This window comes from Temnothorax americanus, unplaced genomic scaffold (assembly GCF_048541705.1).
Source record: "Temnothorax americanus isolate GAGA-0224 unplaced genomic scaffold, ASM4854170v1 Scaffold22, whole genome shotgun sequence".
Taxonomy (NCBI): Eukaryota; Metazoa; Arthropoda; class Insecta; order Hymenoptera; family Formicidae; genus Temnothorax; species Temnothorax americanus.
The window spans coordinates 1,444,996-1,466,922 of NW_027509360.1; the positions used below are offsets into that span (position 1 = coordinate 1,444,996).

The window sequence follows — 21,927 nt, forward strand, 5'->3', positions numbered from 1 at the left end:
TTGGTTTGATTAATGACAATCGCGTAGATACACGTAGGATTCGCGAAGACTACTCTAGGATTCACATCGCGTTGCATCGCTGCACGCAACCGCAAATCGCTGAAATTGTGAACATAGCTTTATGTATAGCGTCCGCGATTCTGCGAAAAACTCCGGCGAAGTAACAGGTGGACCTACGGCGAATTCCAGCGAGAACTGGGACTCTTTCCATCGAATTCATGTACGTTTCGAATGAGAAACGTGATCGTGTACAAAATATATTCTGCATATCAGACTACATTCATAATTATGGCATTCGTGATATATTTCGTTCACATGTCTAAATTAAACCTACTACTGAACACACAGGTAAAGTAAGTTATAATTCTATAATAATTTCAAAATAATTTTAACTCAGAATAAACTGAAGCAATTACAATTGTAAGCTGGAAAATTCAATTCTAAATATATATTTGGGAGAATATAATTTTAATATAAATTTTAAACCGAAATTAAAAAGTACTAGAATTTTTAATTAAATTCCGGATAAGCAACCTAAAAAATCAATAAGAAACTTGAAATAAAATCCCAAATAAATTAGAAAAATTGTAATTTCAAATTATATTTTAAATAAAATAAAAGAAATCAAATTCCAGTATCTCTTTAAGTGTTATATAATATATGACACTAAAAGAAATTCCCTTTTTCTTTATCGCACACAATATATAGTTAGCTGATCTTATTAAATTAATAGATAAGATTATAATAAAAAATTCGCTACTTGGACCGAATATTTTCCTGATTATTTTCTCTCTTCAGCACATGCATCGATTCTTATCTATATTGTATTACGTATACGATGAGTAATTGAAGAGATTTCATAAATGACTCGTACACTAACTTACGATTACAGTTGAGACACGTTTACATTTTGCCGATGCGTGCTATCAGTCGATTGCTTAACCAAGATAATGTCCTAAGCTCTCTGCGGTGCGATGGATGAAACGTTGAAGTCGAGACAATTTGATACATTATCCGTTTCATTTCTATGATTGACGTTATCTGATGATGGCATACATAAATGGGAATAAATAAAAATTTTGTAGAAAAGAGAAGGAGAAGAGAGACCTAAATGATAAAAATTATCCTATCAAAGTAGGTTGATTGATTATCAATTAATCGGGATTTATCGAAGCAGTACATTGATAATTAAAGTAAGTTTGCAAAATATCTCCATTTATACAAAATTTTAATTTTTATCATTTAACTTAAAAAATTTTTTTCACCGGTAATTGGATACCGTTGGATTACTTATTACTTTTTCCAAGATTTTTTAAGAAAAATAAAATAATATGTCGGGAAATATTCTGATTATCACTGTCGATACAAAAACAATTCAATTATTTTTTTAATGTGCTTGGAATGTCCAGGATGTCCTTTTAAATTTCACAAACTGATCTTTACATAAGGAAAGCATCTCGTTTATACAATAAACATGTACACTTTTAAATATACTACAAAAATACTACGAAATTTTCGTTATTAACATATTACCATAAGTTAGTGCTAGCGAATAGTAAAACTCAATCTAATTAATTATTCAATTATGAGAACAATAGCATGCGGCATTAGCTATTTCACATCCTCGCTTATTGTATATATGTATACATCAAAGCCATTTTTTCAGTCCAGTCTACTCCGACAATTCGATACGGGAATCGCCAAAAATAAAATGGAATTTCATTTAACGTTCCCCTGAACATTTCATTCGGATAACGTCAAACAAATTATAAGTGCCGCATTAAAGTTTTGAGTAGAAAACGCTTACTAATTAGTAAGAGAAAACTCAAGCTACGAAAACTCAAAACTCTATTAGACATTCGACGAGGCAGCCATAAAGGCAAGGTCGATTCAGCTGTTAACTCTTCATTATCTCTTACTCTCCGAATTTTTATCAATCTCTTTCGAACAGACTTTCCTAACATCACGGACCGTAGCACCTGAGAGTACTTTTAAAAGTTTCACGATTTATCATATTATTTAACGCGTATATTATATATATATATATATATATATATATATATATATTTCGAGCAAAAACGATGTGTAACTGTATCTTAATTCTCTCACCGAAAATAGGTCAAAATTTTATTAGTCGCGATGAGGAAGCAGGATTTCATAAGTTCGGAAAGTTTTCAAGACTTTACGATCGTCGCCTTGAGACTTATTTGCACGATAAGCAAGTGCAAAATGTTAATGAATTCAACGAATTAAATTAACACCTATATTAATGCCAGGAATACCGACCGCCTGATTAATGACCGTTTCTTTTAATATTAAACGTAATACGATAAGTGACTACGATTGCCGGATATCAAATAACACTGATAAAGTTTGCCGCATAGCGCGTTTCAGTAAAACACTAACCGTAAATTAACTGTTCGGTGTCACGGATACGAGTGAAATTTGACATTTATGCACGCTATGATATAAATAACATTATATATAAATAATATTTATTATTCAAAAATTATAATACGATGCAAACTCGCAATCAATTCCGTTTTCAGATATTCATTGATATATATATCCTGTTTTAAATATTTAGTTATATAATTTTAGGCTCAAGGTATATAGAATGTCATCATCCATTAAAAGAATGATGCAGATTTCAGACTAATGTATGATGACTTTCCACATTATTATAGGAATCGCGCGATTATAATTAATTTGATATTCAATGTAATTAAAAATGTCGCGCTCGCATTGCAATAATATATATATATATATTATTATTGCATATAATATATATTTATTTACACTGCGCGCGTATTCGTCTAAACAACGGCAATCAGCATTCGCGTATCAACGATCGCAAATTTGCATCTTACCTTATGACTTTCCGCCTGTTGTTGGGATGCAATTTGCACGCCATCTCCGGATCGACCTCCATCAGTCTTCGGTGAAGCTCCTCGTTGCTGCCGTCGTAGATTCTCGCGTCGAATTTCAACCTCTTCGGCGCCGTCTCATCATCGTCATCGTCGCCGTCATTCAGCCGATCAACTTGCACATTATATCGATCGTCCGATCTGTTCTCGATCGACGCGCTCGGATTGGTCGCGCTTGAATCGTCTTGGACCGACGGTTCTTTCGGATCAGTTATAAGGATCTCCCATAGCAGTGATTCTATGTAATAGTTCGTACCACCGACGACGATCGGCAGTTTCCTTCTGGCCAGCAGGTTGTCTATCTACATCGACAGGAAAAGGAACGGTCGGAGTGTAGAGCGTAGACGAGAACAGGACTGAGCGAGAGATCCGCGCGGGAGACCGTGGCTAATGATCGTATCAAGGTCTTCGCGAGGATCAAGGGCGTTCCGATTGGCTTCGTCCGAAGATCTTTATTTTACGAAGTCGATTTCGCGAGCTGTGAACCCGTCGTGATGGTTTCACCGCACGCGGAGATCCAACCGGCGCGTAATTATAAACCTTAACACACAACAATAAGCGTCTCGTGCCGACTAGAAAAAGAAACGGAAAAAAAAATATCACTTTCGACATCTGTGATTCATTGAACATTTCTTTGTACGTTTTTCATTAACACGCTCTGAGAAAGATGACTTGCCCACCTCATGATTTTATCTACTCACGATGGTTTCAGTTCACGGTATTCTTTTAACATTCTTTTAATTTTTAGAGAACATTATAATTAGGCTGTTATGAACTAATCCTTGTTTGATTAGATTGGATCCAAAACGCGATGCAAAAATAAATCACTAGGAATCGCATTATTCATGCATGTAACTTGTTATGGTAATCATTATTATCGCAAATTATGAAATTTTTCGCTAGTTTATCAGAAGATATAATCCGCGAGTTCTTAAGAGATTATAACGATAGAGTCTTTAATGTCGCGTAATTATAGCTGTCACATTAAACGTCGGCCATCTCCGTTAGCGCGGAAAAAGAGAACGAGATGTGACGATTACGATCGGCAGGGCCATGTCCCTGAAGTTGATTATGGAGAAGTTGGTCAGCGGATCCACGATGTCCAGCATGTGATGCGGCGCCGCCTTTCTTTCCGCCGGGGTCACCTTCGCGGTAACGATGTCCAGGCTTTTGTACACCTGCGGGCCGGGAGAGAATCGCCGTAATTAAATGTGAAATAACGAGGGACCGGCGAGACAGAGACCGGCGCGAAAGAAATACATGAGTAACGGCTGATAAATAATGAATGAATAGAAATAATGCGATATCGAATGATTCCGTTAATTGCACCGCTTTGTGGTTTGCGGCCAGGGATAAACGCGGCGAATATAACGCAGATACGATTGCATTAAGCAAAGTCGCCAGCACGAAACCGCGTGTCCGAGTCGAATATTACGAAAGTTGAAAAGCGAAACGTTTATCGAGTCCTTCATCTATAAAAAATTTTCGCCATCGGTGTAACGAGAATTAACAAATTAACGCAATTTCTTATCAGCGTTCAATTTATGATCTAGAATTTGATGCTTGAATATCCCCATGACAAAGGGGGGAGCGACGACGTCGCTCAAGAGTTCTCATAAGTTTTATAAAAGCCATTATTTTTTTCGTGAACAGTATTAATCATGTGTTTATTGTTCCATTTTTTTTTAAACACATAGGTATTAAATTATTAAAACCTGTCGACGTATATATATTGAACGAGTATAATTGGATGCAGTTTTTTTAAGTTACGAGAGAGAGAGAGAGAGAGAGAGAGAGAGAGAGAAACAGAAAGAGAGAAAGACAGAAATTTTCTCACACAAATCACACGTTACATATTTTTGTTAACGCAGTGTAAAATGTACACAGTTATAAAGATAATAAAACTAATTATCACTATTATATAATCATCTCAATAATTCGAAATCAAGAATTCCGCTGTCGGCATTTTTTCGTTCGAGTTCAAAATTTGCATTTACAAGTGAATTTATGAGTAGACGGTGATGTCCAATAACGAGCATATACATGTAAGTCCAAAGTCATTGGGAGCAATCAGAATATCCCTCACGCAAAGAACATCATACCGTTTCGAGTCAAACGCCAAAGAAAACTTTCCATCTGCAATCTATAACGCACATTTTACAACGTATTTATTATATTAAACAGACGATGTTTTCTTCTGAAACACGCTAAATCTATAAGTATTACGTCACGCTATTGAAACACACTTGAACCGCGTAACCAACAAAGATTGAGGTAAATGTCTAACCTTCGTTCTACTTCGCTCGCCAGCATGAATGAGCTTCGATCAGAAACCTCATACATCGTTTCTACATGTGATGAAACATCGAAGAGAAATAAGCGAATTACAGCATGCGAAATATTAGCGAAGTTCTCGAGGACAGTGACCGGCTACTGATGGAAGAGCTGCTGAATGTCCGAAACTCATTAAGTCTCCTTGAAAGTGTCGAACGTAAAAACCAGAAGATTTTAAAGGTTTGAAAGATATTAGCAAGATCGATTAACGACAAGAGTCAACGAACGATTCAATTATGCATATAATTCAAAATAGTCCGCTGTCAGCCAATAATAAATACGCCTTGCGCTCTGCATAAGCAAAAATAAAGGAAACATAAAAATCAAATTATAAAATAAAATAAAAAAATAGAAATGCATTTTCAATGCCCTAGTAATTATAACTAAATTATGCTTGCTCTCATTGATACAAAATTTCGGAGAAAACTTTTTTCATCATTTTATGATATCTACATCAAAGACAAAGATACATTAATAATATTCCAAAGGCGTCTGCATCGAATGCATTTGCCGATAATCCGTTAGTAGCTTCTCTCTCACCGACATTCCCACATTTCCGCGAAAATGTATCCGTGCTTTGGCAATGATACATATATCCGCCTTCCTTAATTCAAGGAGAATCCATCAATTATACGTATATGAAGTACGTGCCTAGAGGCTCAATAGTCCCTTCAATCACTTTTCTGCTTCGTTAATCGCATCACGGTTACCAAACGAAGTTCCATCCGTACTTCGTGATTCGCTTACATAATGGCGAAGCAAAGCGAAGGAACAGTTGAAGTATTTGTGTAAGGTCTAATTCTACTCGAAGTCAGACACGTGCTAACAGGTTCTACCTCGCAACCGAATCTCGCAACCAAGACGTTTGGTCCCTTAAATTACCTAACGCACCAAACGACATTTTTTCCGTCTCTAGCGAAATTATTGATTGGCTCAATTATACATCGGCTCTTACCGTTTAGAAATCCGTACAATTATCGGTCGATTCTATCGATCGTTTTGCGATCTGAAAAAGATAGCTTTACACGCGTATCAACATTATCTTGTCAATGACGCAAGACATTTAAAATTTAGAGCCGCAAGTGGCAATCGTATCAAGGCATTTAAATCGCTTGGAGGCCAATGACTATCATTATCGCGCGCGTAGGAAAATTCACGACTTTTATTGTTAAATTAACACATTGCCGTGTAGATATCGATCAACCTGGTAAAATACTAATTAAATTTCTTGCGCAAAATCGCAAAGTATCGGATCAATATCGATGGAAGTAAGATAATTTGTCAAGAATAGCAACCAGCGTGCCTGGCAATCCGTTAGATGCGCGATGCGCCCGATGGAACAGGTTCCCAAGGTTCTAGTATACGTCCGATGAGATATCTTGAATAGCTACGTTCGCAACCTTCATTAGCTTTCATTCATCAAGCACTTGTCGGATGAATTGTTTTATGTTCAGTGGATTAAGAAATCGAATGCGACGTGTCGACAAACAAACGATCGAACAACCGTTCGAGATGAAGATCTTCAATTAACGAATTAACCATTCATATACACAATAAATTAATTTATCGATAGAAATGAGTTAAAAAACAAACGTCAGTTACGTTTCGATTTTTTAATATAACTTAAAAAAAAAACAAAGAGATTAAATCGTGATGTAAATATACGAAGAAATGAAAGCATAATATATATGTAGCCATATAAAAATAGTCCTAATTAACTACGCAGCTGTATAGATTTTCGATCCTTCTTTCCTCTCCTCTTTTAAATAATTTCCTAATTAATCTATATAATGTTCCATTAACTCAAGATATCTCTGACATTTCAAATAAAGATTTCGAAATAATTCATTCACATTCTCGAAAAGTATCGTTCGCTGATTCATATTTATTGCGTAATCAAGAATATATATCGCAAGCGAAAATGCTAATCGCTTACTCCACATTCCGTTGCACCATAATTCGCATAATATTTCGAAAGTGATCTCAAACAAATCTGTTCACGCGATCCGCACACGGATTAGCGTCGTCCGGAGTTTTTGCCGAATTTATTACTGTCCAGTTTAGCACGTCTGGGAAGCGTTCTCCCGCACGCGTTCTGTCAAGAGATCTCGAGAGATCAGAAAGAGGAAGAAAGTGACAGATCCTGAATAATACATGAACAAGATATTAGTGAAGTTCAATGGCAGAAATCGGACAATGACCGCTGTTTTTCATCATCAAAATTAGCTGTCATTGAGTATTAGAATCACTCCCATATTCTCTGTGCTTGTTCCATTTTAAGTTCCGACACAATAAGCCGTATTTTAATGACATAAATTTGTGGATTTAATAACGTTACATGATCGAATCAGATTCTTTAAAGAATAGTTTTCTCTCTATAACATATTTTTTGTTCTATATATGACAGTTTTGAAAATATACGACAGTTGACATGACACAAAGTTATACAAAAACACAAAAAAGATTTACGATGAAAAACCGACATCTCGAATACTAGAGCTTGCGAGGATCAATGGTCGAATGGTCAGTTCTAATTTCATATAAGTCCAAACACACCGACTTATTACATAATTAAGAACACCGCGAAGCGACAGCTGGAAAGATTAATCGATAGCTTAAGTAGAGCATATGCAGGCGTTTAGGTTTCGTCGAGATTTAAAGAAGCAAAACACCATTTGACTTTTCTCGTTTTGTTCGTCACCTTATAACCAGTTCGTCAGCGGGCAAGTGCCATGGCATTCTATACGACAGCGACGTGACGTTGGCGGAAGTTGCGGCCGTTCTAGACGGATCTAATTCCAAGACTTCAGAAATAGACGAAGGAAGGAGTGAAGCGGAACCCGAAGAGGGTGATGGTGTGCAAACGTTTCCTAGACTCAAGGTCGCGAGGCTACGGAGGCTTGGAGAAGAGGAAGCCACGTCGTGTCGGCCAATCGGAGCGTTTCTAACGGTGCTTCGATACGGGAGGAAGTTTACGGACTGGATATATTCTGCCGTCGTGATTTATCGATAACGCTCAAGAAACCTCTCGCTCGGCCTGCTCTATCGCTTGCAACGGCAATTATCGAAGTCGCCGGCAAATCGTAGGGCAATTATGCGAGATTTACTGATCGACGCGTAAATTATTCGAGCCCCGGGACTGGACCTTCGAGAAAACTTATATAGGTCGCCTTCATAGCGATCGCACTATATGTGCCGAGATTCCCGAGAGGAAATCAAAGTTATATGAAAAAATAAGTGGATTTTTTTCGTAATCGTCTGTGTGTGAATGAAATATGTCATAGTCAATGCATAAAATACGCATTTACATGTTTGCGATACATTTTCTGAAATTTAGGTATATTATATTTAAAAAAAAAACAAAAAAACAAAGTGCGAATTCGTTGTTTCAATTATTGTTTCAATTATTCGACAGCTGAATTCCAAATCGCTTTTCAGTTTTCGTTAAAAATACAGGCATTATTCTTCAAAAAATATGAAAAATTAAGTTTGGAAAGGTAATTTCCTGAAGTGGCTTCCTCCCGAAAGAAACAGATTATGATCTGCCAAATTTTAGTGCGGTATATTTGACGAATTGTAACCAAGATAAACCGGGAAGGTCATTACGTTAGTTTTACTATACTGAATATTTAATCAGTAAAAAAAGCAGATAGGTCGCGTAGCGGCACATTGTCGTCGTTGCGACATTAGAATTGCTTAGGCGAATCCGTCTGAAATCGCATAAGCATGTACGACACGACGCGACGCGCGAACCTCGTAGGATACCCGACCGGACAACGCTGCGACACAGTGACTTCCTGCAGCAGACACGAGGACAAATAGAAACTTCGTCTCAGACAACTTTTATTACGTACCGCGTCTTTTTAATATTCATCGGTGATTACGAATCTGACTTCGTCAGTTCGAAAGACATTTTTGCAGATTAATACTTCGGCACACAAGTATACACAACGATTTGTAATCATTTCATAACGACCTCGCTTGAATTATTAGCGAAATAAAATATTTTCTTATTCGAGAATGAAATGCTAAAGTAATATATAACATTAACGTCAAAGAATATCAAGTACATGGTTAAAGAATCAGGATTAAAAAATAGCGTTAATTTTTTTAATATGTTAAAATCAAATTCGCATAAGTAAAGTTATTGATTAAGTCACAAGCATATAGTGCGATTTGTGTGAGTGATATTTGAATAAAAGAATTTAAATAAATTTCGCGGAATATATTATAGACCACAAAAGATTTATTCGCACGATTACCTGTAACTGTTCGAAAATGTCTCGCGTGAAGCACGAAAGAGAGAAAGAGGACGGGTCCTTCTTCTTCCTTCTAGAGCGCACCCAGAGAATCTTAAGCGGCGTTCATATGCAAATGGCCGCGTGCACTTAAGGGTCCCCGGGTTCGTTCGAGTCATGCCGTAAAAATCCTCGGAGACGCGGAATCTTTCTTTGTCGGCTCACTTTTCACGACAGTTACTGCCCATCGGGCGGCTGACTTTGAGTCGAACTCAATGAAAGTTAGGGTTGGGCGAACACCGACAATAATGAATCGTAAGTTCGTGACTATATGAGCACCCGTGACTCTGAGCGAAATTAACTAATGCCAACGATTAGACAGACTCGACGCACGCCCGAGCAATTATTCATGTCGCGCAGAAACTCATCCTGAATAGAAATCTTTGGTTGAAATGAAGCTCGATTGGCGAGTTCAACAATAGGTTCAAAAAATTATACGAGATCGCGAATAAATTATATTCAAACTTAATTGCAAGAATTTTAGAATGAGATGCACGAATGAGATAAGATGCACGAATGACAAAATTCGAAGATCTTGTGAAAATAATTTTTTTTTCTTATTTGTAGAAAATATAAGATTTTATTTTCCCAAAACACAATAAATATTCTGGTTAAATATATGCGGTGAATTCACTTCTCACTGATAAATTCTTCAACTAATTTCAGCTTAATTCTTTAACAAAATTATGAAAAAAATAGTGTTTAAGCTATAATATTTGAAATCAATAATTTTTTAATAGTATTACTTTATAACAAAACCTTATGTTTAATTCGTCAAAGAGTGACAAATTTTTGCTGAGAAAATATTGAGCATAAATAAAAAAAATTCTTATTAACATTTAGATATACTTTAAAGTATTATTACAAAAATATATTTATTAAACTAACCGATATGATAGAAAATAAATGAAATGATGTATAATTATACATGTATATTATATTTAATTACTTAGCCATATACGATTCGCAATTAGGTTACGGAGTAACCGGTGCGGGCTCCGAGACTACGAAAGTATGCAATTTGACGGTCTTAAAGACAAGTATCACTCAAGTAGATTAATCTGGAGGTATAACGACAATGAGAACAAGCTCAAACTTGTAAGAAGCAGATGCCGGCCCTTGAAGTATATTCCGCGAGGACCGTATCGCTTTGGGGTACCTGTACGAAAACTGGTCCGGTGGAGCGAAATGGCGCATACAAACGATCTCGTCTCCGCTCTCTCCTGAACCGCTCTCCCTCTTTCTCTCTCTCATCTCTTTCCATCTCTCTTCCTCTATTTCTCTCTCAGTTTCTCTTCGTCGCGCTCCTCGTCTCTCGATCGGATCGTCCGTCTTCGTTCGACCGCCGTCACAAAACAGCGTCCCCCATGTGTTCTCGACTCAAGAGTTTCTCACGTCATCCTCTTATCAAGTTCAGAAACCGGTCCTCCCTCTTTCCCTCCTCGTTGTCCGCGATCACGCGCAAATCATCGACCGCGTAGGCGAAAGATGCCGATCTACTACCTCCGGTCTTTCATTCCTCCCAGTCTTTAAAAACCTTTATTCGTCTGCATTTTTAACCCTCAACGATAGAGATAAAACGGTGAGATAAGAAACTTTCGAATAACTTCAGAAGTCAGCGGGTTCTTTTTTCAGCTAAAGTGTCTTAAATGGTGCAATCTCAGATTTAAGATTTTTTAAAAATGCTAATTTAATATTTTGTAAAAAATTTTGCAAATTAAATATTTTATAAGAAGTAGAGAATTTCGTAGTTTTAAGAGAAAGTACGGCATAAAATCAAATATTATAACCATCAAGAAAGAAGTTTTAATTTTTCACATTCGTAAAAATTATCTCACTAATCGATAACAAGTAGACACTTTCACTGAAACTATTTCGATAAATGTGCGTGGTGGTTGACAGATAATTCTGAAAGCAGTTATGTCGGCTGCTCGATGAAGGATTGTACAATAGTATAATAAACTTTCGCTCTCATCAGTTGGCGCGACTTAAAAGCATACCACTTCCCTCGGATCTCTTGGTTATATCTTTATCAGAGTGTGCCGTGGCGAGCGGTGTGCAATAAATTACGGCAAACTTGTATTTAAGGGTGGCACTTTCGTGAATGAGACGGATTAAGGAGACAGAACACTCGAGATCGACTCAAAGGTGTCATTGCCGTATACCCCGATTTCACGCGAGAGTAAGCTTAAAACGTTAGAATTACGAGGCGAGACGTGAATATAGCAGCTATATCGCACGAGTGCGCGCGTCATCCAAGAAACCGCGGCACTGCGGCTACATTAATGCCCCCGACGTTTGGATTCGCGCAAATCCACGGACGACCGGGTCCGTGTACCACTACGTCTACTTGGCATTTATGATAATTAGTAAGAATGTACGACGCTAATGGACTAACTCGTCCGAGTACATGTTCCGCGTAAGAACGCATATGCAGAGCCCGGGCTTGTTATTCTCCTGCCTTTATTCGCGCTGCTACTTAACCAGTCAGTTGTCACTCGTAATTACTATACGGTATATAATGGTTTTTATGTGCTCATACCTCCTAAATATACTATATTTTGTCGCGCACTTGTGTATTCTCGTTTTTATTACAAAATATCCAAGTTTAATATAAATAGAAAGTATACCCTTGGAATTCGTGATCAACATTATTAATATAATCCTAACAAAAATTGAATTTTGCTACTATTTTTTAAAAAAAGCTCTTTATTTTACCTCGATAGAGAATCGAAGAGACTCCTATAATTATCACTACCTGTCGTGGCATATTACACGCATTATGATTACCGATCGCGGTGAACACTTAGCATCACCGCGTGATTAAGTAATAATTAAGAAGCGAATTAAAGATAACGAGCATCTGACTCCCTTATATATTTCTCATCCTGCCAAACTGGACGTGCTCTTTGTAATTCTTTTACTTAAGGCTTTTATAATGCTGGTTATTCGCGTCTCGTGGCGCGTTAATTAGATATGCGAGAGAAAATTGATCGCTACGTAATACGTAAATTGATAAAAGAGGATTGATAAAAGGATACTAATCGTTCGATCGTTTTCTCGGTCTAGAAAAACACGATCGCGCGTCAATTGCTCGAGTTAATTAAGTTTTATGATGTTGTACAACGCGACAATTTATCGTTGGGTTTATTCATGGAAGAACTTTTTGACTTTTTTTTCCTGATAAAACCGGTAATGCGGCGTCTTGTTATCGGAAAGGTTACACTCAATGGACAAGATAACCTGCTCACCCGCATCGTCTTTGAGAAACAAAATACATATCTTTTTCATGAAACCCGTTCCTGCCTGAAGAAGTAAATTAGAATGTAACTGCGACACTTCCCAGCTCAATTTAATTAATAAATGTAATTAATTCAATTAATCTTGAAAAATATCATAATTTTATCGCTCGAGAAAGTTGCATGACGGATAATGTTTTTATGTGATGTACTGATGTCTTCTCGTAATTAAACAATTTTGAAATACGATATTATTTTCATATTACATATACTGTTTATATATGTATACATTCAGTATTTTATAAGATTTTATATACATATGCACATACACAAATCTCAATGTTAACTGCGGAATCGTTAATAAATATGATAATCAGATTTTAAATTAAAGTTCTCTCTTTTTCGAATTGATTCACTGTAACTTGTTCTGTATTGATTCTTCTGGTTACCAGCAATATCAGTTATAAATCACTACCTATCGTCAATTTAAATTATTATGTCATAAAAGTTACTAATTTTTATTCAATTCGTCGTTCGTCTTTAAACGACATCTTGTTATATTTTGCGAGGAGAATAAATTCTGACAAGACAAGAAGAAAATCTCCTTAAAATTTATACATTCAAAAGGCTTTCACCTGCTGCCTTGGAGAAGCATAACCTTGATACGCCAATTATGAAAGCTTCGCAAGAGAGAAGATTGTCAGATACGTGCCACCGTTTAGCCTTAACTATTCTCAATCCCATTCACGAGTAACCAATAACGAGGATTCCTTAGTATAGATCACGGAAATCATCGCATCGCAACGATAGAACTCAAAGTAATAAGCCGAGATGTTTTCTGCTCTAGCATCTCGTTCTAATCGCAAGCGTAATATTCGCACCGCAAATGCTGTCATATCCTGTTACAGCATTTTTACAGGAAAATATTCTTACGATACGGAGCTCTGTTTACGCCTAACATCTGTAGAAATTGCGGCTCGGGAAACGTACAATCGCTAAGTCGAGCAATATTTATAGGATATTTGCTTCTTTTGCGTCGGAAACGAAGATATATTTTCAGAAAAATGTCAAGATTAATTAAAGATGTTAATGTTAAAATGATTGATGATGATGATTTATACGCGAAAAAAATAATCAAATCAAATAAATTGGCTTCTTTACTAGTTTTATTCGTTATCTCCCGCGATTAGTATCTTTTCGAGTCTGATTGCTTAATGAGTGCTGTTCTAACAGCGGAAAAATTTTTCTGTAGTATAATTAATATATTAATTAATTAATTAAACAATAAAATCTGGTCTCTTATACCAATTTGATTACGCGGCAGCATTGATCGATCGATGCTATAATTTTCACACTTTAGAAATGTTAAAATACAGTTAAATCGCTTTTAAATCGTAAAAAAAAGATACTTGCGTGATAGGAATGTTTGAGACAAACGAACGTTGAGCTGCTGCTGCATCATGATCGGTATTGCGGACACGATCCCCAATTTCCATAGTCTCGACCCACGAATTATCCGCGCGAATTCAAGCGGGTTTAGTCCGAAAAGCGTCTGGACGTTTTGAGGTCGATAACCCGCAAAAGCAACGAGTATTTTTGTCATTGCGCATTAACGCACTCTCGCCTACGTGCGGGCGGGACGGCAAAAAGCTCGCTAAAAATCTGATGAAATAAACTTCGCACTACGTAAATATTGTTTCAAAAACTAGACACGTTTGTTATTATTTCATTAAGTAATGGGACGTTGTTATACATATTTTCTGCAGACAATTCTTTAAACATACATCTATAAATAAGAACAGAAATAATAAAGAAAAAAATCGTTGACAAATTTTGAATTATTTTTTCTTAATAATAAAATTATTATATATTATCAATTTTTTAATTTTATTACAAGTTAAAAAATTAATTTTAAAAGATATTTTAAATAGTCAAGTGCTATTTGTTTGATTTTCAAAAATTTTGTTTTAATTTGAGATTTAATTTTGACAAGTTGAAAATATTGGAAATTTAGTTATGAAAAGTGATGGGATTTAATCAAAATATGATTGCATTATTGGGAAATGCTTTAAAACGTAACATTAATTAGCATTGTTAATATTCATTACAGTGTATATTCAAATAATATTTAATATAATAATAATTGTATAAAGAAAACTTCTCAAGAGCTAACACATCAAACCAATCTCTCTTATCTCCTTTCTAGATAAAATTACATCACATCAATTGGCGCCAAGGTACTGATATATTCCTCTCTAGATATATTCTACATAAAACTACATCATATCACTTAACGCCAAAGATACTGATATCTTACACGGATAATCATACAATTATTACTAATACGTTTACGCGAGCGTTACTTCTGTAGTAACTTGCGATAATTCTTTCGCGTAAACGGGATTTTGCTGTAACTTACGATAATTTACTCCGCGTAAACGGGTGAATTATCGTAAGTTACTAGAAGTAACGCTCGCGTAAACGTAGTATGTGACAGCATATTCCGAGGGGAATAACATAATGCATCGCGAGCGAATGCATACCAACTTAGTCACAGAAGTGTGACTAATTGTTCTCAGCATTCTTAATCATAGAAGAAATTGCACATTTATAATCGTACACGGTTTGAACTAATGCCGCATAAGTGGCAAGAAAAAAAAACATAATAATGATTGCAATTAATGGCATTAATTGAATTACGTTTTTACAATCACGTTATTACGATATTCTCGTTAAGTAAATTAAAACAAAGAAAATGTATGTCTAACTTTGTCAATTAATATTAATAGTAATCGATAAAAGTGATAAATTGCAAGAAGTGTTAAAGATCAAAACCATAATTAATTAAATCATCTCGTTGTTAATCTTAAATAATATAGAAGTAAAGACTCTCTTTTTTCTTTTTAAATGGAAATTATATCATGCGACAAATATTCGCGCTCATATTAATCTCGAGATTATAAACGGAAAAAAACCAAACTGCCACGCTGTTACGTAAAACTGCAATAATTTATATACACGGGATTTTTGGATACAGGAGATAATTTACAATCATGTGAGATAATTTGTAAACATTAAGATATCCTAGATTAACGTATGAAATCCTACGATCATTTCTCGCGCTAGCTACCAGCTCTTCTGTCTGCGATTTATGCGAATAAAATTTCAAAATTGTTACAGGTATTTTAAGACATCGGAGAACACCGTCGCTACATTCTTAAACGAATCTCGCAAAATGCATAATGCATAATTAATAAGAGAATGAAGAGAAACAGAGTTAAAAGCATCCTTACAAAAAGGCCCGAGAATATCCATTTGAACAATTGACCTGATTTTGACATACACAACACAATTCTAAACTATAGATTGGAATCCTGAAATGCGCTATAAACAAGATTATCGATAATCAACTTTAACGTGCAATCTCGACCATCCGCCGCTTTTAAATTTAGAGTATACTTTTCGGTACTACCGTACGTAAAGGTGAAATCAATAACCCCGCGTGAGTAATAGCAAATGCTGAGAAAAAACTGGGATAATTACGATCCTTTGATATTATACGTTAAATGATGTTAATGTTGATTAGCAATTACATCATTTCAGCGTTCTACAGAGCTAAATACATTCATTAATCGTTTGTAATTGTTACATGATTTCACTCGACATCTTGATAAAGGCTTGCACTTGCAACTCAGCGGCGCCGTAATAAAACAACGGCTGCGAGCGTCCCGAGACATCCACGTCGACAAAAGAGCCCCGTAAATCTCGCGTCATCGCGTCGTCGTGGATTTAAAACCGGTTGGGAGGACCTGCTATATAATCAACTATAACTCACAAGTTTTATCACGATTTTCGTCGGTCATATTGCACACTGTCGTAGCTATCAAAGTGCATTCGATTGCGCCAATTATTATATTTCTGTGCGGACAATTGCTGTCAACGATGGTTTTCGCGAGAGAAACGGCGCCCTGTTTTTCTTAAATTTACGTCTGGTTTCAATTCGATATCCCCTTAAAATTATGAAGCCGTTTATTTCGTATCGAAATTTTAATTAACACACAAATTTGCATTATACAAAATTATATAATTTTAGTTTTGCATAAATAGTTTGGTTACTGCCATTGTATTTTCGTATATTTAATATATGCATAGAAAACGTCATTACATATAAATGTTCAATGCGCGGACATTTTACTTATATACAACATTAATTTAAATACTCTGCGCAAAAGAAATGAAAAGATCACGAGATAAAGATAACTCCTGATTTCTAATTAATAATTGCGTGAGAACCTTTCGCAATTATCTCATTTGTGCAATAATGAAAATAACATCCTAATGGAATGGAGCGAATTTTGCTGCTCTCGCAGGTACTCTAGTCGCATGAATTAAAATGAAAGTTTCCATGCGTGGCACGCAGCCGGTTTGCCGGAGACGGCGAGTACTATTTTGAATTCAAGGACCATGGCAAGGTACATTGCCTTCCGCGGATCAGTGCCGCGATAAAGTATCAACGAATTTCAGCCGCTATCGTACGCCTTTGAACGCCCCGGTATTGCGGGATTAACGGCGCGTATATCCGTGAGAATACGTCACTTTTAACGCCTATTATTCTCAGCCCCGGGTATATTCGCGTGATACGAGGCAGCCTCGTCGATCCCTCGGAATAATACTTATCTCGGGCAACTTTGCATTTCGTTGTGCAAGGAGGACTCTACTTATTACGATCGGCACACGTCGCCGAAGTTTTTAACCGCAATAATCCGGCTCTCGCGAAGCGCGCGGACGGAGCGCATCGCGAGACGAATCCTCGCGTTAAATTTGTAATCGCGCGCAATTACCCTTTCGACCGCGCAGTTCGTTACACAGAATTATAAACTAATTATACTTTCATGCCGCTTTGATACGTACAGCCAAACGTCAGCGTACTTCCCCGGCGTATTCCTTGATGAAAGGTCTCGCGCCTAAACGTTCACTTTCTCAAACCGTGTATCAAAAGTGTGCCGATTGTAGCCTACATAACTCGCATATACGGTATCAATGCGTATAATATATATGTATAACGATATATATATATATATTTTGGCATTGCCACAAGGAATGGGAGCATTCGTGCACGAAATGAGATAATTACACATTTCTGTATGTAATTACAGCTCGTAATTAATCTCGTCGACGACGCGCAAAATTAGTTATGCGATTATCGCATAATCCTGTTCTAGAACAACTACTTTTTATATTCAAATTAGAATATCTCGGTCATATCCATTTCAGAAAATATAATTCTTAAGCGAAGACATTTCTTTAACGACACGCCCCAAATTTTACAGATCATTTTTTATTCTTTTTTTAATCTACGATTTTATATCGTCACTTACTTTTATGGATTTCCAGAACAGCTGAAATATGGGCTCTAATAAAATCTCGTGAAATTCTTACGAACTATTGGGAACTTTGCGGTTCTTCAATCGCTCATCAAAAATGTAGCGGATCATCTTAATAGATCATAAGAGAATCACTCGCAGTCTTCCGGCGAAATTCCAGTACGTCTTCGTTATCTTAACGGCAACATTAAAATTCTACGCGCTGAATATTTCAGAAATCGATTTAACGTTTTACTAAAAGAGAAACTTTCGATATATGTTCTATTGTTCTTCCGTTTAATTAGTTTTTAAACAATTTGGGTTTCTAAACGTCCTAATATTCCATATAAATAAAATGTTTATTTGCTAAATAGATCTCATAAAAAATAGAATATTCTAGTCAAACTACAATTCCTTTTTAACATAATTTACATCTGCACTTAATTGCACATTATTTTTAAATAGGAAATTAAAAGCAAATAATATAAAATTTAATTTTTCAGAGAATTTTTGAAGCACTTAAGAAAAAGATATCTAATAAGAATAACAAAATCTAAAAAATTTCATTTTAGATCTTTCCCACTTATCGTCTCTCAACTATTCAATTCAATATATGTTCTGCTCGATATTACATCTTTAATAGAAAAAAAAACACGATTGAATGAGCTGCTGCACATTATAATTAAATTTTTTACTCGCAGAATGATCAGTATTTAACATAGATTTTCACAGCGGAATCTTCAATCAATTTAGAACAGCTGAACTTTCTTGAGCAAAACCTCAATGAACGAATATCTTAATGAGAGAACGTTCTGTGGTCTGGCGCGTAAGGCTTAAGCAAAAGACTAAAGAACATCTCCGTCTGGTCGTGCGAGATACGTCCCCGGAGGATTCGCTCACCGCGAGAACGAACAATCCCGGCACTGATCGCGATTTCCCAAGCGAGAACGCCGCCGTTTGATGTTCGGGGTCCGCGAGGGCGGAAGTTTCTGAATATCTCTTTTTTTTTCCTCCGGCACGCGCGCGTGCGTGGGCGTCGCGCCGTGACCGTCAGGGAACGATTTATGCACGCGAGTGAAGTCACGCGTGGCCACGAGCGGGAAACGAAATTGGAGCCGATGCGCTCCGTGTGAAAAAGCAACCGAAATAAACGGGCACGCGCGCGCGCGAGAACTCGCCGGCAGACCCCGAGACGAATGAGCTTCCTCGCGTACGAAACTGCAACGGGAAAGACGGGGATGATCTCGAGTATCAAAGTCAGATCGCTGTAAAACTTAAAAAGGTGCGATCAAAACTGTCGAAAAAGAATATTTGAGTCAAACCGATTATTCAGAGAAATTTTTTATTAGCAAAATCATGTTAGATATTTCTCTAATTGTTCGTTTATTGTGCAAGAAACTAGAGAACGCGTGTAAAAATTCAGGAAAATTATTAGAGACATTTATTTCTACTAAAAAATAACTAAATGTTAGCGATATACTCGTGGATTCAAAATGTTTCAATTTACAATTAATTTCTTATAACATTGCTTAAAGTTAATCTTAGAAACAAAAGTTAACTTCTTCTTACTCGCCTCTTAACTCCTTTTTCATTTACTTAACTGAATTTTATGACGTCAACTTGATTTTTTCAAAATACGAGTGTTCAAAAATTGAATATAAAATATAAGACAGGAAACAATCTGCATTAACTTTTCGCATATCAAATAATTATTCCAATTAGAAGTGAATATTAATTCGCATTACGAAAACATTATTAGGCATATGAAGTATTGAAACACACGCTAATTGTTTTCTTCGAAAGTTCAATTTTTCATACAGTGATTTCCGTGCGCATTCTCTATGAATTCTATCAGCGATTCCCTTGCTTCGTCACAATAAAAGAAACTAGCTTCAAAAAATCTTTTGAAACATATCAAATAAGTATTATATGAGAAGCAAAGGAGGAATGTTAATGCCTCTCAATTAAATTAAAGAAAAATCTTCAATAAAAACAGAAGAGAGGCAATTTGTTTAAGAAGATATGTAATATAAGAAAGACTGATCTTTGACCATTCGATAAAAAGTGTCACGATATTAATTCGCCGGAAGTTCGACCGGAAGTCAACGGGTTTTCTCCGGCAGGCCCGCTGGAAATACGGAATTCGATTTGCATCACGATCGCGACGCGGCTGATCCTCGTGTCAAGGCCATGCGATTAGATTACCGGACGCGCCTCCGACGTGCGCGACAATTAAAGCGGCTAATTTATGGGCCACGAGCGTGTGTGTTCCACGCGTGGCGGACCTGATGTGTGACCCGCGGCTTCGCGGAACAGGGAGAAGACACTCGGTCGTCGCAGCGAAGACGTCAATAAGACGCTAACGATAACAATGACATCGATTATTACGGCGATAACAATAACGCATCATCTGGCATTCTCACGAGATTGATAATAGCTATATAATGACTTCGGGGAAATACAAACACCGCTTATAGGAGCGTTCTCACGTGCCTTATCAACGCTCTATGTAGCATGTCGTTAACGTCAAACTATGATTTGCATTCGCAACAGAAAGAGAAAGAGAGAGAGAGAGAGAGAATATGTGTGAAAACAAGAAAGAGAAGGTGAGAGGAGGCGCTGTCTTTTCTCACGCATTGAATCGCTCTAACCAAGTGCCTCGTCAGATGAACTTAAAAGTCAGCATTACGAGCAGGCAGATTTAAATACTGTCATTACAGACGGACGGATATCACTTTCGAGTACGCAAACATCTCACGACGTCGCGATTTCGATAAACGAGAACGTAACGAAGAGATAAAAAAGAATTAGAGAAAGTTAAAAAATCATGCAATATCCATACGTGAATGGGACTTCACGTTGAATACAGGATTTAATTGGCTAAAATATTAATTCGTTCAATCCGTCCGTAACGAGATTTTATTTTTATAAAGAATATAATTTTAATAATTTATATATGAAAGATATATAATTTCGCAATAATCGTTATTGATGTGTTCTTAGAAAATTGCGCTTTCATCGGCAGCGTCGTCGAAGCGAGCGCTTCCGCGTAAACGTCGACGACCGCGCCGGGGAACACATTGATCGCGCAATTCAGTTTTATCGCGATCACCGCGCGCGCTCGTTCCTATATATAATGGAGCACTTCCGCCACGCGGTCGTCGCGCACACGTTTACGTTCAATTGAGGAATACCTGACTCTACCCCGGGTTTACCCGCGAGTCCGGCGCAAATTATTCGGACGGACGTTTTCCCGGGGAAAAACGGCGCATTCCCGGCCTCCGTCTCTCGCGAATTTCCTCGCGGACGATGATTTGAAAATCATGCCCCGCGGGGGCCTACCTAACCTCGTCGTCGCGCTGCCGCGTCGGGAATCGGGCGTAATTGCGACTCACCTGCATGCTGTCGGCCGAGATGATCTCCCCGCAGAAACGGTGCGCCAGCTCGATGCTCAGCCGCGATTTTCCGGACCCGGTGGCACCTATGATCACCAAAATTGGCACACGCGACATCGCTACCTCGTTGCGATCGACCATCGTAAACGCGGTACTGAGCGCATGCGCTACGCTGCCGCTCACGAGAGCGCCCGCAGCCGGCGCAGCCCGCAGCCCGCACGATCCGCACTGTGCACGCGTGGCGAAACGGCGGAACGCGGACCGCGCGCTAGATTTCAAAACAATGGAGAGCGAGAACGACGACGAGGAAAACGGTTCCGTTGAGTCTCTCTCGTCCGGGCTGCGTGCGTATAAGTTCGTCGTAGGCGATC

General features: G+C 37.3%; 1 protein-coding gene across 3 annotated transcripts in view; it reads right to left on the reverse strand.

The window, feature by feature from the left end:
* The window catches only part of LOC143898160 (tRNA dimethylallyltransferase), a 70,934-nt gene extending 49,007 nt beyond the window's left edge, over positions 1–21,927 (reverse strand). For 2 of the 3 annotated variants that reach the window (XM_077407448.1, XM_077407447.1), the window contains exons 1-3: positions 21,557–21,927; positions 3,968–4,105; positions 2,871–3,229 (exon numbers count right to left, since the gene is read on the reverse strand). In XM_077407448.1, coding sequence (XP_077263574.1) covers positions 2,871–3,229; positions 3,968–4,105; positions 21,557–21,697 — 638 coding nt within the window. In that variant the 5' untranslated portion in view covers positions 21,698–21,927. The remainder of the gene's footprint in view (positions 1–2,870; positions 3,230–3,967; positions 4,106–21,556) is intronic. The other variant, XM_077407445.1, reaches the window with a different exon arrangement.